At 41.5% G+C, this 18,347-nt stretch overlaps 2 protein-coding genes across 2 annotated transcripts; both read left to right on the top strand.

The window, feature by feature from the left end:
• Positions 1 to 582: 582 nt before the first annotated feature.
• On the top strand, positions 583 to 15,322 carry LOC135672192 (uncharacterized). The gene is given in 16 exon segments (XM_065180650.1): positions 583 to 806; positions 1,437 to 2,199; positions 2,202 to 2,397; positions 2,479 to 2,601; positions 2,677 to 2,813; positions 2,912 to 3,122; positions 3,207 to 3,444; positions 3,521 to 3,671; positions 3,760 to 4,054; positions 12,338 to 13,651; positions 13,733 to 13,855; positions 13,931 to 14,067; positions 14,166 to 14,376; positions 14,461 to 14,698; positions 14,775 to 14,925; positions 15,014 to 15,322. Coding segments are annotated over 16 exon segments (4,821 nt in total).
• A 913-nt stretch (positions 15,323 to 16,235) lies between these two features.
• Positions 16,236 to 18,347, top strand: LOC135666162 (G-type lectin S-receptor-like serine/threonine-protein kinase At2g19130). Its single transcript, XM_065177738.1, has one exon. It carries the CDS (start codon positions 16,793 to 16,795, stop codon positions 17,837 to 17,839), a length of 1,047 nt encoding a protein of 348 aa, XP_065033810.1. The 5' UTR covers positions 16,236 to 16,792; the 3' UTR covers positions 17,840 to 18,347.

Here is an 18,347-nt window from a genome sequence, read left to right as displayed (position 1 = left end):
ACTCTTGCTTCAAGATCACCTGAGCCTCCTTAAAATTTATTATAACAGAAATTTAAAAAAATATATTATCTTACCAACTACTGCTCGAAGGGAATAATCGGTTCTTTAATCTTCCAATGATTTATAGTATATTTTAACATATAAATTAAATTTTTATTTTTTCATTCTATTTTAAATAATTGTCTCGATCGAAAAAATGGTGTGGACGAAAGATCGCTAACTTTTAAGTAATTTAGTCCAACATACAATGATCTCACGAACACCTTAAGTCTCAAACTGATCTTGCCGTAGCAAATCATGCATCTGCTTCGACGACTTTGTCGACGTAATTCCACAGTTAACATGTCAACGTGATCATCACTCATATTTCATGTACCAAAACGTTCGAGACTCTTTCTATTGGACACGAGGTTGATTTAAAATTTTTAATTCATTTGAAGTCGACCTCTCAGTTAAAGTCAAACGTTTGAATTGACCGAGTGAGACTCCCAGAGTGAAAAGTCAAAGTCGTAAATAAACAATAATGTCCGACAAATAGGGGGACCTTCGAATGTGTCTGAAACTTAGCACTAGTGATTGGTGATGGCCAGGAGGATGACGAAGGCCTCGGTGCTTCTCTACCTTCTCACTGCTTCCATCCTCTGTTCCCCCGCCATTGGAGGCGACACTGTCACACCCAACCGACCTCTCGTCGACGACGGAGGAACCAGCTTAATTTCCGCTGGTGGCAGCTTCGAATTGGGCTTCTTTAGCCCCGTCGGTTCTACCAACCGCTACATCGGCATATGGTACCACGGGGAGTTAAGGTTAACTCCGTCTTCATAAAAAAAAAGGAAAGATTGTTGAATCTTAAATTTTGATGATAAAATTAATTGGTAAATTATTTGATCTAATCTATATGTTGAGAAAAATGTGCAGGATTAACTACGATAACGGTAAGACATAAAGCAGATGTTAGGCTGGAGTCAAAATCGAGATTTCGTTGGAAGTTCGAGGGTTTGTCGCAAGTCTGTACATTCGTCGGAAGTTTTGTCGGAATTGACCGAGAAGTCCAGAAGCTTGCCAAAGAAGCTCATCGGAATTCACCAAGAAGATCGTCGTAAAGTCCAGGAACTTGCCGGGAGTCCATTGGAACATTGTCGAAAGATCGTCGGAAGTTCACCGGAAGATTGTCGGAAGCTCGTCGGAAGAACAATTGACATACCGGACAAAGATTGCTTAGTTAATATCTTAAATTATCATAATTAGACCTTAAGTTGAGTTAGGATTGGAAGGTAATCCCATTAACTCAGTTATGAGCCAACTGGGCTCTTAATAGTGCTGAATTGGACCGGTTGAAATAGCCCATTTAACACCAGTCACGATCGATGGTGGCACCACCATAGCACAGTGGTAGTACCACACAGTGTCAGTCTACAAACGACCAATAATGACAGTGGTACCGTTAGTACCCCGAAATCCGAGGATATGATACTTTTTGACTTCAATTCTGAAATCATTGAGGCCTATAAATACTCTACCGATCCGAGCAGCTTTGCGTGGCAGAGCTTCGATCTCCTGACGGACACACTTCTGCCGAGCATGAAGATCGGGTGGAACCTGACGAGCGGTCTGAACCGCAACCTCACGGCATGGACGAGCGTCAGCGATCCGGCGCCGAGCGAGTACGGCACCGGCTTCGACGTGCATGGGGTTCCGCAGATATTTCTGTGGTCCGGGAGCCGGCGGTACTGGCGCGGGGGATCATGGAACGGCCTCCAGTTCAGTGGCATCCAGGAGATGAAGACCGACAACGTGTTCGACATGGTGTTCGTGGGGGACGCCCGCGAGATCGTGTACTCGTTCTACATGCGAGAATCCTCGGTCGTCTCGAGGTTGGTCATAAGCCAGTCGGGCATGCTGCAGCGTTTGGTGTGGATCGAAGAAAGTGAGATGTGGAGCGTCTTCTGGTTCGCGCCCAACGACCATTGCGACAACATGTTGTCGCCCTGCGGCCCCTACGGCGTCTGCTACCCCAACGAGTCGCCGAAGTGCAAGTGCTTGCAGGGGTTTCACCCCAAGAATCCCAGGAGCTGGGATCTGAGGGACGGGACGGACGGCTGTGTGAGGAACACGGCGTTGGACTGCCGGAACGGGACCGACGGGTTCATCACGCTCAGCAGCGTAAAGATACCGCACACGCCGACGTCGATGGCGGACAAGAGAGCATGAGCCTGGAGGAGTGCGAGGCTTTGTGCCGGAGGAACAGCTCCTGCAAAGCCTATGCCAGTGCCAACATCAGTGGAAGTGAGAGCAGCAGCGGGTGCATCATATGGACGACGGAGCTCACCGTTATCAAAATGTACGACAGTGGTTCAGGACAAGATATCTATGTCAGGCTGGCGGCTGCCGACCTTGGTACGTTCGATCACTTTTGATGGTAGTCTGCGTGAGGAATTGATCTGTTATTGACTTCACGAGATGACGTTTATCTTTCAGGCTCTAAAGCAAGCCAGTCTCACCGGAATCATGTGGTCGTGATCATCATCGTAGTCTCTGCTCTGGCAACCTTTTTCCTACTTTCTGTTGCTTGCTTCGTTTGGAGAAGGAAGAAGAGAAGAAGTACCACCAACACTTGTCATCTTCTTCTACTTAATTTGTGAGATATACCTTTTACCGGTTCAATTTGCTTCACAGATCGCTACATTGACGAAGAAACACACGAACAGGACATGGACCTACCACTATATGATTTGGACACAATAGCAGGCGCCACTGGCAACTTCTCCATGGACAACAAGCTTGGTGAGGGCGGTTTTGGTCCAGTATACAAGGTATAAACGAGCTCAACAGGGTGAAGCTTCGCCGAATTCTCTACTATTGGCAGTCCATGTGCGTCAAGTTAATTGGCCATTGAATGCGATGATTACAGGGTAAGCTGCGGGAGCTACAAGAGATAGCTGTGAAGAGACTATCCGAGACATCGGCGCAGGGCCTGGATGAGTTCAAGAACGAGGTAACGCTAATTGCCAAGCTACAGCACCGTAACCTCGTCCGGTTTCTCGGTTGCTGCATCCAAGCAGGGGAGAGGATGCTGATCTACGAGTACATGCCCCACGGAAGCTTGGATTCCTACTTGTTTGGTTAGTTAATCTTCCATTCACTGCTTCCTCTTTCAATCGGAGCTCTCTCAGCTGAAGAATGAATGATTCTGAATCTGTAATCAGGCAAGGCTAAAGGTGCATTGTTGGACTGGAAAATACGGTACTACATCATCGTGGGGATTGCTCGAGGCCTTCTGTACTTCCACCATGATTCTAGATTCAGAATCATTCACAGGGATCTGAAAGCTAGCAACATCCTTCTTGACAAGGATATGAACCCCAAGATATCGGACTTTGGCATGGCAAGGATGTTTGGAGGGGACGACACAGACGCAAGAACCAGGAGAGTCGTCGGGACGTAGTACGTGCCAACTCTAGATCTTACCTCAAGGTGCACGTAATGCGAATCTCTCTTATCATCTTCCCTAACAATGCAGCGGATACATGTCTCCCGAGTACGCCATGGACGGAATCTTCTCGGTGAAATCTGACGTCTTCAGCTTCGGTGTTTTGGTGCTGGAAATCGTAAGTGGCAAAAAGAACAGAGGAGTCTGTCAATCTGCACACCACCTAAATCTTCTAGCACATGTAAGAGCACCAAAATGTCATCTTTTACATTATATTTCCACTTCAATGCATACATAATTCTGAACCTTAATTACGAAATCGATTTCAGATATGGAGTCTTTGGAACGACGGTAAAGGGTTGGAATTAGCGGATGGGTCAATGGGGCAGTCGTCGCTTTCCGTGGCAGAAGTCATGAGGTGTATAAAGGTGGGACTTTTGTGCGTTCAAGCGCGACCAGAAGACAGACCAACGATGTCGTCGGTGGTGGTGATGTTGGGCGGCGACAGTGCTCTCCTACCACAACCAAGACAACCAGGTTTTATCATTGCATCTGAAACCGATTCATCTACGAGCAAGCAAGACTCGTCCACAAACCACGCATCGATGACGTCGATGTTGGAAGGTCGATAGTGAGCTGGAAAGCTTTTGCGAGGGTCAGAAAACGTTTGTGTACACTAAGCATTTTGGTTTTGGCTTAGGATTGATGTGAAGACTAATCCGAATGCAAAAGCTCTTTGAGTTCGGAGTCATGGGAATTAGAGAATAGTTTATGGTGAATATAATAATCGAAACATATCAAGACTTCTTCCTGCCTCCATTCGACCCACCCACATTAATTAAGCGGTTGGAACATATCAAGACGTCATTGAAGTACTTTGTTTAGCTTGACGATGAAAAACTATTAAAATAGTGACAATCATGGAGTTCCTACCTCATTGTGGAGTTCGTAAAATTTTTTTATCGCCTTCTCTGCTGGCTGCTTTATAGAATTTGATCTTTGCCTTCAGAAAATTCTGTCTTCTTCTTCTTCTTCTTCTGCTCCCTCCCCGCTAGAAGGAGATCAATCCGTAGTGGTTGAGTCTCAATTGAGGACGGATTCCTTAGAAGACAATGAAGAATCAAATGTTGACCCTTGGATTTGAACACAGTATTTTAACCTGATTAGAAAAAGTCATCGGTTAACCGACGCCGAAGACGAAGGCGGCTGACCCCGTCGTGTCAACACATGCCAGCTTGAAGTGATGCGTCCACCATCACGTCTACTTAGAATCGACGGTCACGATGCTTCAACAAATGTCCTCAAGCCCTAATGGTGTGTCGTTTAGTCTAATTATTGTCTTGGAAAGATTGAGAACAAATTGACTAAGTTTCATCTTGGCACAAATAATTCATCTAATGTTGCCATTACACATTTAACGACTCTCTATAACCTTCAAATTATATTACTTAAATAAATTAAATACAATGGTAGGCTAAGGCTAAATGTAGACGTACGAGAAATTTTATCAAAGGAATTAATTTAAGATACTAAAACCATCATGGATATGTTATGCAATCACTAGTATTTTTTATCTTCTTGTACTCGGCAAAATTTATCCTCTTATCCTAGATTACCTATGGAAGTCCCCATTAATTAAATAAACCTTTCGCTTTAGAGGTAATCCCATATGCTGTGAAGTCCATGAGAATGGGCAAAAACCTTCAGCTTCATGGATTCACAAGTGAATTTTATAATTCCTACTAGTCTTCTTTTTCCAATCATTTTTAAAATATTTTTTTAATACTTTTATGAAAATGTTACTTACCTTTAGATTAAACTAAGACATTACTAACCTTCATCTAGTTAAACAAATCTATCAATATTACAAACTATCACCCTATCGCTTTATCAAATATTAATTTTTTAATTATTAACTTATTTTTTAATTTATCAAATTTAGAGAGATATATGCTTTTTTTAGTAATTTATATTTCTTACTAATTATTTTAAGTTTATCATATAAGTCATCAAATGTATTAAATAATTATAAAGATATTTTGGATAAATCATATATAAAATAAAACTTTTGCTCAAATAGTCTTTTTTTTTCATAATATATTTTACATGTCATTTTATAAGTCATTAAAGATCTAGTTCTTCAAAAGGATATTTATTCAAATCCTTTACTTTTTAGATATTTGTTACTTTTGGATCTCAATTTTTAGAAAGAGATCTTAAAATCTTATTTACCAATTCATGATTAGTATAAATTTTACTAAGAAAATTTAAATGATTGACAATATTCGTAAAATGGGTGTATATATTACAAATGATTTCGTTTGGCTTCATTTTAAATAATTCATAACTATGTACCATAACGATCTAAAAATACATATCGAAATGTGTTTAACTTAAAATGTGAGGGGGGGTAATGAGCAACTAAATCAGTTAGTAATAGCAAAGAAAAGTATAAAGAGAAATACAAACTAGATTTATAGTGGTTTGATCGTTCTGACCTGCGTCCACTCCTGATTCCTCTTCCCTCGAGACCATTGACTTTTACTACTAATCTTCTTTTCAACGGACGAAGATCAACTACTCTTATCACAACCCTTCTTCTTTTCATAGGCTTAGGAGAGAACCTTTACACCTCTCTTCTCTTTTTAATAGGCTTAAGAGAGAACATTTACATGTCACATTTAGATAAAACCTCACACCTTCATAGTATAACCTCTACACTCAATGAGGAAGAGACTCAATACTTTTAAAGAGAGTTTACAACACTTTTATGTTCAAGAATTTCTACTCCATTAAGCAAGCATAAGTAGGGTATTTATAGACTCCAAATGACTTCGAAAATGAAGCAAAAAATTTTAAATCCTTGAATTTTTGAGGTACTATCATTGGCTCTAGGTCCAAATAGAGCCTCCGAATCTAGGCTCTAGTGGTACCACTGTTGACACTGGGCGGTACTACCGTTGAGGTTCCTAGAAAAGTATAATCTGTGCTTTTCGACTCTCGAGTGATACCATCGCCTGAGCCTGGCAATACCACCACCAAGCCCAACTCGTTGGCCTTCCAACATTCCCAATTCAACCATAGTTTAGTCCATAAACTATTGAAGTTTTTCTTATATCACGTATCTTAAACGTTTATTAGTCCATAAACTCATCAATTGATTTTATCACTAAAATTTGGGATTCAATATCTTGAACATAATGTTTTCCAGTACTATGTTCCTCAAACTTAAGAGGCTTTTACATCACATCATGTTATTTTTATCAAGTCTACCTTTCACTTTCAAAACCATGAGCCCTGAGTAATACAAACCACTTTAATAACCATATCAATAGATTCATATGAGTACACCTTAGACCGTCGGACACACTTATCACAATGTCAATCAGTAGTTATCTTCAAGACATACACTTCCTTATCACTCTAGTTTAGCAACACTTCACCCATCTATAACTTCTCCATATACTTCTCCTCAAATTCATCTCATAATGCGTAATACCCTTGGCACTACAAATGATATCTTTGTCCTCTCCTCGCCCAAGTGACACCAAAGTGTATCAGCTTGATCATTTACATGTCAATAACTCTCCACCAATTTTAATACCTTCAACACAATCCAATAATATTAATATTGGGAAACTTTATAGAGCATCACATGTGTAGCAAAAAATAAAAACAAAACTAGTTCTCAAAACAAAAATATTGTATCATCGACCCGGAGCATAAAACTCAAAATGATAAAAACCATATCAAGTGGTTGAGATGTTCTTACCGATAGGAGATCGTTTATCCCTTAAATTACATATCTCAGTCCGTGGGATGAAGGAGCTCTCACAAACTCCTCTGTAGTAGTGATCCATATATAATGGACATAACAACGATACACCTTATACAATGAGTTCTCTCCTCATGATCGCACACCACCAAGCATTAGTAGTCAAAAGAGGGGTTGACTCTCTTATTGTCCTCTCACACCATAGAGGGGCTCACGATTAAGAGAAAGATTGGAAGGAGGAGATAGGACTATGATGACTATATGGTCTAGCATATGACTCATGAAGCCCTATCTCATATTTATATAGAGCTTCTATTGCTAACCCTAATGGATATGTCTTATCGAGTATTTGATCCACATCTAATAACCACTAGCTTAATGGATATTAGATCCAAATCAAATAACCACTCTAGGCTCTATTGGATCTCACCCAATAGATTTATTAAAACAAAGGCATATTGAATATCTTATATTCAATCCTCTATTTGTCGTATTGTCCATCATGTGTATGACCCCTCTAGGTCTAATACCAAGCTGGCCATGAGTTGCATATATCAGAACTCCTTATGACTCAGTGAGTTATTATTCACATAATAATTCACTCAACTTATCGACTATAAACGTACTAAGTCACTACACCATAGTCCTTAAATGGTATAGGAGAATCAAATCCATTAGATCTGTTTGCCCTCAGTTATCGTGTATCTATAATTCCTTATCTATCTAATATCCTAGAGATCGTATACCAGGCATGGTCCTGTTAGGCCCATATGAAATCCATTGGAGTCTCACTTTTATCGAATTCTCATGAAGAACTATTTTCTCTCTCAATTCGACTTTCACTCTTATCAGATTCTCTCAATCTGATTAACACTGACCAGTGATTTATCCAAGTGAGAACACATGAAATATTTCTCTTATAATACTGATAGTAGATGATCTTCTATTGATACATAATTACCTCCGGTATCAAAGAATGAAGTACTCAAGCAAGACATCAATGATGTCTCAAGTCTAAGAATCAAACACTATACTAAGACTACGAAATAGCTATTGAACAATAAAGTATCATTAATCATCTAGCATTACATAAACAAATCATTCAGTAAACTCATTCTCTAATAAGCACTTATACTATATCCCTAGTGTCCCCACACCAGTAGTTATGAGACCAATTGCCTCTCTATCATATAGATAGGTATATAGCACACTAGTTTGTTCGATTACCTCGATATCTATCTCAAGTAACATATACTAGTTATAAGTGCACTACAAGTCAATCAAGTGAATGATAGCACGTTTGACATGACACGCATTTTTTTTATTTTTTTTATTATAGTTTTTTTCTCATTTTATATTATTTGTTATATATATATATATATATATATATATATATATATATATATATATATATATATATATATATATATATATATATATATATATATATATATATATATATATATAGTGATGTACATGGATCCAGAATTAGATTGTGATAAGATCATGATAATAAGATCGATTCGTCTTTAAATGCAAACCCTAAATAATCCCGATCATATATTATTCAAGAGGGATATCGAGATAACCAGAAAAATTAGTGTACTATATACTCATTCATATGATGGAGGCAGTTGGTCTCATAGTTGCTCGTGTGGAGACACTAAGGATACAGTGTAGATGCTCATTGGAGAATGAGTTCACTAATTGATCCGCTCATGGAATACTAGATAATTGATGATACCACATTATCAAATAGTGATTTTGTCTTCCTAATGGTGTATCTGGTTTTTAGACTTAAGACACAAAGGATGTCCTATGTGAGTACGCAACTCTTTTATACCGAACTTATAGGCTTTGAAGTTTCAAATTTAGTACAATTGGATATGGTAGCCAATCTTACGAGGACTATTGAGTATAGATAGAGGATCATCCACTCTCGATGTCATGAGAGGAATATCTTATGTATTCTTGCTCAAATAAATCCTTGGCCAAGGGTCATTCGGATTAAGAGAGAAAGAGTTCTCCAAAAGAATTCGATTAAAGTGAGACTTGAATAGAAATTGATGAGCCTAATAGCACCATGCTTAGTATATAGTCTCTAGGATATTAGATAAATAAGAGATTATGAGTATATAGTAATTAAGAACATATAGGTCCAAATGATTAGATTCTCCAATATCGTCTAGGGACTACAATGTGGTGACCTAGTACGTTTGTAGTTGATGAATTAAGTCAATTATTCTTGGAGATAATGATTCACTAAGTCAAAAGGAGTTCTAATAAGTATGACTTATGATCAGCTCGATATTGGACTTAGAGAGTTACACAAATATAATAGGTGTTTCAACAAGTAGAGGTTCAGATATGAGATATCTATTGGAGCCCTTATCTTATTATATATCCAATAAGCTCCTTAATTATTGGATCCTGTGGATGATAAAAGTCAATAAATGATTATTGGGTAGAAACCCACTAATATAAGAGAATTGGGTAGTTTGATGAAAATCCAATACCTAATAGGATAGGATCCATTATGGTTAAGTTGATAGAATGCCTCTATAAATATGAGGGAATTAAAGGGCCATAGGCTAGCCCTTTTTTGTTGTTACATCATATTCCTCTCTCCCCCTCTCCTCATTAATCAACAGTCTCTATTTAAGGCATATGAAGATTTGAATAGCAATTCGATGAGTGTCTTCGCTGCCCCTATCATATAGATCATCGCTAAAGAGGACAATTGACCTCCTACATCATCTCACATATATTTGTAAGAATCAGGGATATATGATCCCTCTAGGTAACACAACCATCTCATATCTGGGTTTTAGTTTTGTGGGTTTTTACACACTAATCTTCGTAAGACGATGAAACATTTTTATAAAAATATGGGATTTTATTTTTTTTTCTTTCACTTCGCATGTGATATCACTCCTAAATTTTTCAACAATCTATAATCAAGAATATTTATGATCTGTACTTAAAAGTAAATTGGTCTCATTATCATGATATCATCATGATCCAATTCTCATTTTACAGATCCAACGACATCACAATATATATTTATAACATAATATAAAGTGATGAAATATTATTATTAATATTAACTAAAAGAGATTATGTAATGTATCACACATGCTATTATTCGTGTGATTGACTTATAAGACACCTATAACTAACAACCATTATATCTGAACATCACATGATAACACACTCTAAAAATGATATTTTTAAACTATATCAAATTCCTTACATTCATATTATCATAAGCTTTCAACCTAAACTTATTGACCTCACAACCATCATCTAAGCTTACAAATCTCTACACTATCACAAAGCTATGTGTGAAGAATACGATACCCTACTCCATAATGTCACATGACTCTTGTATTATTTCATCACACATACAATATCATTGGGTGTAAGTGGATCTTTCATATTAAGCAAAATTCAAATGGATCCATTGTTATATAAAGTACGTCTAATAGCCAAAGGGTTTCACCAATGATCAGATGTTGATTTCATAGAAACACTGAGTCCAATTGTCAAACCCATAATAATCCGGCTCATCTTGAGTTTGGCTATTACTTAAGGGTGGCACATATGTCAACTAGATATTAACAATACTTTCTTACAATGAACCTTAACTGAAGTTGTCTTTATATAACAACCTCATAGCTTCATCCACCCTCAATATCTAAGCTATGTTTATAAACTACGAAAAGCTATTTATAGATTTTAATAAGCTCCAAGAGCTTAGTATATACCATAGATTTTACATCAAAGATCTAGGAACTTTAAGTTACTTTATAGGAGTGAAAATAATATTTACATCTTTTATATTTTTCTTATATTAAAAGAAGTACGTTCAAGATGAATATACAGAATGCCAAATAAGTTACAACCTCACTCTCCTATTGAATCACTCAAATTATATAATAATAGCCATACTACGGATCTTATATAGTACCAATAAGTACTTAGTTTCTTACCATACTTATTTCTTACATATCTAGATATCTTATTTGCAGCAACAAATTATCATAATTTATGCATTGGCTTTTCACTATGTATTGATCTATAGTAAAACGAGTCTTGCGGTATCTAAAAAGCTCTCGGCCATAAGATTTTTTTTCATAAACACTCATTACTTCATCTTTATGCCTTCATCGATACTGATTAGGCAAACAACATTGATGATAGTTAATCTACATCAGTCTACATTATCTTCTTTAGAGCAAATCCAATCAATTATAATTTGAAGAAATTAAAAATAACTATAAGATCTACCACTAAAGTTTAATACCGAACCATCGCTAACATTGCTGTAGAACTCAACTAGGTCATCAATCGACTACAGGAACTTGACATCACTTTCCAATCTACTCCTACAATATACTATGATAATATCAATACCACCTACCTATGTACCAATCCATTATTTGACTCATATATGAAATACATTGTTGTCGACTTCCACCTTGTAAAAGATCAAGTTATCAGATATCAACTATATGTTTCTTACGTATATACTTTCAAGTAATAAACTCTCTCACAAAACCTCTCACGCATACAATATTTCAATTACATCGCTCTAAGATTGATATTATTGATAAAAACTTAATTTTATGAAGGTTATGATAAAAGATCATGAAGATAATGACATCCTTATATTCCTTGTGTTCTCAAATCAATCAATGATTTAAGAATCAATCATAAATTTGAGTACTTCATCTAATTGCATTTGAATATATAATTAAATAAAATCTATTACTCAAAATTTATATAAATATTTATTATCTTAATAAATAAAACAGATTCTTTTCGTAATATATTTCTCAATTGAAAAATGATGCATTGCTTCGACAACTATGTCTAGGTAATTTCATAGTTAACATCTCAATGTCATGACTCATATTTGATGGATCAAAGAAGTTGGAGACTTTTTTTTATTGGATAAGAGATTGATTTAAATTTTTTTAATTAATTTGAAGTCGTCACTCAGAGAAAGTCAAAATTTTGAATTGACCGAGTGATAATCTAAGAGAGAAAAGTCAAAGTGTGATTGGTGATGGCCAATTTGTCTGACGGATAGCGCTGCCTTCAAAATTTGTCTGAAACTTAGGACTAGTGATTGGTGATGGCCAGGCGGATGAGGAAGGCCTCGGCGCTTCTCTACCTTCTCACTGCTTCTATCCTCTGTTCCCCCACCATTGGAGACGACACTGTCACACCCGCCCGACCTCTCGTCGACGACGGAGGAACCACCTTAATTTCCGCTAGTGGCAGCTTCGAGTTGGGCTTCTTTAGCCCCGCAGGTTCCAGCAACCGCTATATCGGCATATGGTACCACCGCATCCCGGTCCAGACAGTGGTGTGGGTTGCCAACCGCCAGCGGCCGGTCACCGGCAGTTCCGGAAAGCTGTCCTTGGAGACGGACGGAGCACTCGTGATCACCGATGGCAAGAACTCCACCGTCATCTGGTCCTCGGGCTCGCTGGTCCTTGGGAACCCAGTGGCGCGGCTCCTCGACAACGGGAACTTCGTCGTGGAGGAGGAGGGCAGTGACGACGACCAGAGCAGCTTTGCTTGGCAGAGCTTCGACTTCCTGACGGACACGCTTCTGCCGGGCATGAAGATCGGGTGGAACCTGACGAGCGGGCTGAACCGCAACCTCACGGCATGGACGAGCGTCAGCGATCCGGCGCCGGGCGTGTATGCCAACGGCATCGACAAGAACGGGAATCCCCAAATATTTCTGTGGTCCAGGAGCCATCCGTACTGGCGTGGGGGGTCATGGAACGGCCGCCAGTTCGGTGGCGTCCAACAGATGATGACCGGCAACGTGTTCGACAAGGAGTTCGTGGTGGACGCCCGCGAGATCGTGTACTCGTTCTACATGCGCGACCCCTCGGTCGTCTCAAGGCTGGTCATGAACCAGTCGGGCATCCTGCAGCGCCTCGTGTGGCACGAAGACAGAGAGATGTGGAGCGTCTTCTGGTCCGCGCCCCAGGACCAGTGCGACTACAGGTTGTCGCCCTGCGGCCCCTACGGCGTCTGCTATCCCAACGAATTCGCGATGTGCAAGTGCTTGCAGGGGTTTCACCCCAAGAATCCCAGCAGATGGAGTCAGAGGGATGGGACGGATGGATGCGTGAGGAACACGGCGTTGGACTGCCGGAACGGGACCGATGGGTTTATCACACTCAGCAGCGTGAAGATACCGGACACGTCGACGTCGATGGTGGTCAGGAGCATGAGCCTGGAGGAGTGCGAGGTTTTGTGCCGGAGGAACTGCTCCTGCAAAGCCTATGCCAGCGCCAACATCAGTGGGACCGGGAGCGGCAGCGGGTGCATCATATGGACGACGGAGCTCACCGATATCAAAATGTACGACAGTGGTTCAGGACAAGATATCTATGTCAGGCTGGCGGCTGCCGACCTTGGTACGTTCGATCACTTATCATGGTAGTCTGCGTGAGGAACTGATCTGTTTTTTACTTAACGAGATGACGTTTATCTTTCAGGCTCTGAATCAAACCAGTCTCACCGGAATCATGTGGTCGTGATCATCATCGTAGTCTCTGCTCTGGCAACCTTTATCCTGCTTTCTGTTGCTTGCTTCGTTTGGAAAAGGAAGAAGAGAAGAAGTACCATCAACGCTTGTCATCTCCTTCTACTTAATTTGTGAGATATACTTTTTACCGGTTCAATTTGCTTCACAGATCGCTACATTGACGAAGAAACGCACGAACAGGACATGGACCTACCACTATATGATTTGGACACAATAGCAGACGCCACCGGCAACTTCTCCACGGACAACAAGCTTGGTGAGGGCGGTTTTGGTCCAGTATACAAGGTATAAACGAGCTCAACAGGGTGAAGCTTCGCCAAATTCTCTACTATTGACAATCGATGTGCGTCAAGTTAACTGGCCATTGTATGCGATGATTACAGGGTAAGCTGCGGGAGCTAAAAGAGATAGCTGTGAAGAGGTTATCCGAGACATCGACGCAGGGCCTGGCTGAGTTCAAGAACGAGGTAACGCTAATTGCCAAGCTACAGCACCGTAACCTTGTCCGGCTTCTCGGTTGCTGCATTCAAGCAGGGGAGAGGATGCTGATCTACGAGTACATGCCCCACGGAAGCTTGGATTCCGTCTTGTTTGGTTAGTTAATCTTCCATTCACTACTTACATTTTCAATCTGAGCTCGCTCAGCTGAAGAATGATTGATGCTGAATCTGTAATCAGACACGACTAAAGGTGCAATGTTGGACTGGCAAACACGGTACAAAATCATCGTGGGGATTGCTCGAGGCCTTCTGTACCTCCACCGTGATTCTAGATTCAGAATCATTCACAGGGATCTGAAAGCTAGCAACATCCTTCTTGACAAGGATATGAACCCCAAGATATCGGACTTTGGCATGGCAAGGATGTTTGGAGGGGACGAAACAGACGCAAGAACCAGGAGAGTCGTCGGGACGTAGTACGTGCCAACTCTAGATCTTATCTCACGGTGCACGTACTGCGAAGCTCTCTTATCATCTTCCCTAACAATGCAGTGGATACATGTCTCCCGAGTACGCCATGGACGGAATCTTCTCGGTGAAATCTGACGTCTTCAGCTTCGGTGTTTTGGTGCTGGAAATCGTAAGTGGCAAAAAGAACAGAGGAGTCTATCAATCTTCACACCACCTAAATCTTCTAGCACATGTAAGTGCACCAAAATGTCATCTTTGACATTATGCTTCCACTTCAATACATACATAATTCTGAACCTTAATTACGAAATCGATTTCAGGTATGGAGTCTTTGGAATGAAGGTAAAGGGCTGGAATTAGCGGATGCGTCAATGGGGCCGTCGTCGCTTCCCGTGGCCGAAGTCATGAAGTGTATAAAGGTGGGACTTTTGTGCGTTCAAGATCGACCAGAATACAGACCAACGATGTCGTCGGTGGTAGAGATGTTGGGCGGTGACAGTGCTCTCCTACCGCAGCCAAGACAACCAGGTTTTATCGTTGCAAAAGATTCATCTGAAACCAATTCATCTACAAGCAAGCAAGACTCGTCCACAAACCACGTATCGATGACGATGTTGGAAGGTCGATGAGATGGATGTAATGGTAGAAAGTTATTCACACACGATGTCCTTTGTGGAGAAGCAGAGCAAAGTAGCTGCTGCTTTTGTTGATGTATAAATGTGATTTAGTCAACGCAGTATCCAACCCCAACTATCTCTGATTGTATGAGAAGGCTTCCCCGACTCTCCTTCGAGTTGGCGACATTTTCCAGATGACGACGCCATGATCTGCTGTCGAGCTCTCACAAGAAAACGAATACTAGCGAGCGTCATAGCCGTCCATTGTTGACTCAGAGGATGCTGTTGCATCCGAGAAGGATCGCGGTTGTCGTCGTCGTCTTCATCGTCATCACTATTCGAAACCACCTAAATTGACATGGTGAGCGTGATGGAATCCTCCCGTCCATGGACGACCGAATTGAAGGAACACTACGCATCCACTCCATCTAGAAGGTCACCACACCACGGCCAGGTGTTGGTTGATGCATGCGATTACGTCATCCGAACACTGCTGGACTCAATTTCCTGCCCCAGAAAGAGCTAAATAGAATCTTCCTTGTAATGTTTTCCATACGATAATGCATTCATAAGAGTTAGCCGCCAGGAATGTGTAGTAGAGTGCTTAGTCTATCACGTTATCTACGATAAGCACTCCATCAGTTGGCTTTACTTCCGACCTTTAATTTAACCCTGCGTGGCTTTAAGAAATGCTTGGCCGGAGTCTAGAAGATTGATCTTTTAACCAGTCAAAGAACAAGAACGAAGGATCGCCAACAGAGTCCACCGTAGCCATTTGCCAAGGTGTGTGATTGGATGTCTTGGTGGATGTTGCATGCTGATGAAGACATTGAAGCTATAGTTTTCTCTCTTGAATGCGCATTAGACATCTGTCACGGCCGGTAGAAAGAATTTAAGGGACCGTCCATAAAGCTATCCATCGCTCTTCCGGTCCTTCTTTCCCTTCTCTTCTTCTCTCAATCTATCCATCGCTCTTCGGCAAGCGATACCATTTCTATCGGTCAATCTCTCTCTGGAAGCCAGACGATGATCGCCAAGGAAGGCAACTTTGAGCTGGGCTTCTTCACTCCAGGTAACTCCGGCAACTACTACGTAGGCATATGGTACAAGAAACTCCCGGGGCAGACTGTTGTTTGGGTGGCAAACAGAGGCAACCCCGTCTCCAACGCCTCCGGTGCAGAGTTGCATCTCTCCGATTATGTCAATTTAGTCGTCCTCAACAGCTTCAAAGTCCCCGTCTGGTCTTCCAACTCCACCATATCAACCTCGAACGCCAGCGTGGCGGTCCTTCTCGACACCGGAAATCTTTTGCAGAAAGATGGGTCGAACTCGTCCACTCTACTCTGGCAGAGCTTCGATCATCCCACCGACACATGGATGCCGGGAGGATGGCTTGGAGTGAACAAGATCACAGGGGAGTACCAGAGCATCACCTCGTGGGAGAACCCGGAGAACCCTGCGCCCGGGCCGTTCGCTTAGTGCATGGACCCTGACGGCTCCAACCAGTATGTTATCCTGTCGAATGGATCTGAAATCTATTGGAGTAGCGGGCTGTGGAACGGCCAGTACTTTATCGGAGTCCCTGGAACCAAAGAAAGCACTGCGTTCAACTTCACCTTCGTCGACAACAGTGACCGGAAGTTCGCTACGTACACGATCACCGATAGTGCTTTCATAACTCACTACGTGATCGACTTAGCCGGGCAGAGCAGGCAGTGGTACTGGCTCAACACGACCCAGGAATGGCAGACAGTCTTCACGCAACCATTAGCTCACTGCAATGTCTATTCTCTCTGCGGTGCCTTTGGCATCTGCAACCAGAAGAGCTCCCAACTCTGCCAGTGTCTGGTTGGATTTGTGCCGACTTCGATCCATGAGTGGCAGCTGAATGACTGGAACTCAGGATGTAAAAGAAGAACTGGATTACAGTGCGGGAATCGAACCTCGGACAACGGAGAGAAAGATGGATTTCTGTTTATGCCCAACGTGGGATTGCCTGCCAACCCAAGGAGATTGACGGCTGGAAGTGATAAAGAATGCAAAGCAGCTTGCTTGAGCAATTGCTCGTGCACCGCATACTCCTTCCAAAATGGATGCACGATTTGGAGCGGGGCTCTTCGGATCCTTCGGCAGCTTGATGATGGTGACAAAGAGGGTGGTGGTCCTCTTTACATCCGCCTTGCCACCACCGATCTCCCCAGTTCGAGCGGTAGTTCTCATAAGCTGACTACAGGAATCGTCATAGGAATAGCTGCTGCAGGAGTCGTCATCTCTTTTGTCGCCGTCTTCGTCCTAATTTGGGCTTGTCGAAGAAGGAAAATAACCCAAACGTCAAAGCAAGCAGATGCTTCTTTGATCCCATTTCCATACAGCGATTTGCAGCGTGCCACCAAGAACTTCTCTGAGAAGCTGGGAGGTGGAGGCTTTGGCGTTGTCTACAAAGGCACTCTGCCAGACTCGGCCGTGGTAGCCGTGAAGAAGCTCGAAGTGTGCTCAGGCAGGGCGAGAAGCAATTCTGAGCAGAAGTGAGCACACTGGGTGCGGTTCAGCATGTCAATCTTGTTCGTCTTCGTGGCTTCTGCTGCGACAGAGACGAAAGGCTTCTGGTCTACGAGTACATGCCCTACTACAGACTTCGGCATGGCGAGGATTCGATACCCCTCCAAGGTAGATGACCTACTGTAGACCAACACTAGTTCTCAAGCTGAAGCTTCACGGTTAAAGACGAACACCTTTTATGGTAGCTTTATGCTGCACTCTTCCATTCCAATGCTTACATACTTCAAATCGTAATAGACCTAATTAAATGTTTGTCTATTGATCAAACTATATACAGAGAGAGAGAGAGAGAGTACTCTTTCTCTCTCTCTCTCTCTCTCTCTCTCTCTCTCTCTCTCTTTCTCTTTCTCTTCGTATCAAATTGGCATGAAAGATATGGTTGAAATAACCAGCAATTTTCAACCTAAAGTTTGTCATGTCAAATTATTCAAGGCCTCAATCAAGCTGTGGATTTCTGATATCTTACTGCATTTTGGTC

The sequence above is a fragment of the Musa acuminata genome, chromosome BXJ1-4, assembly GCF_036884655.1.
Source record: "Musa acuminata AAA Group cultivar baxijiao chromosome BXJ1-4, Cavendish_Baxijiao_AAA, whole genome shotgun sequence".
NCBI lineage: Eukaryota > Viridiplantae > Streptophyta > Magnoliopsida > Zingiberales > Musaceae > Musa > Musa acuminata.
This window is presented reverse-complemented; position numbering and strand designations above follow the sequence as displayed.

What these genes read in the sequence shown, in the direction of transcription:
- LOC135666162 (XM_065177738.1), top strand. Translation starts at nt 16,793, where the DNA reads ATGGACCCTGACGGCTCCAACCAGTATGTTATCCTGTCGAATGGATCT.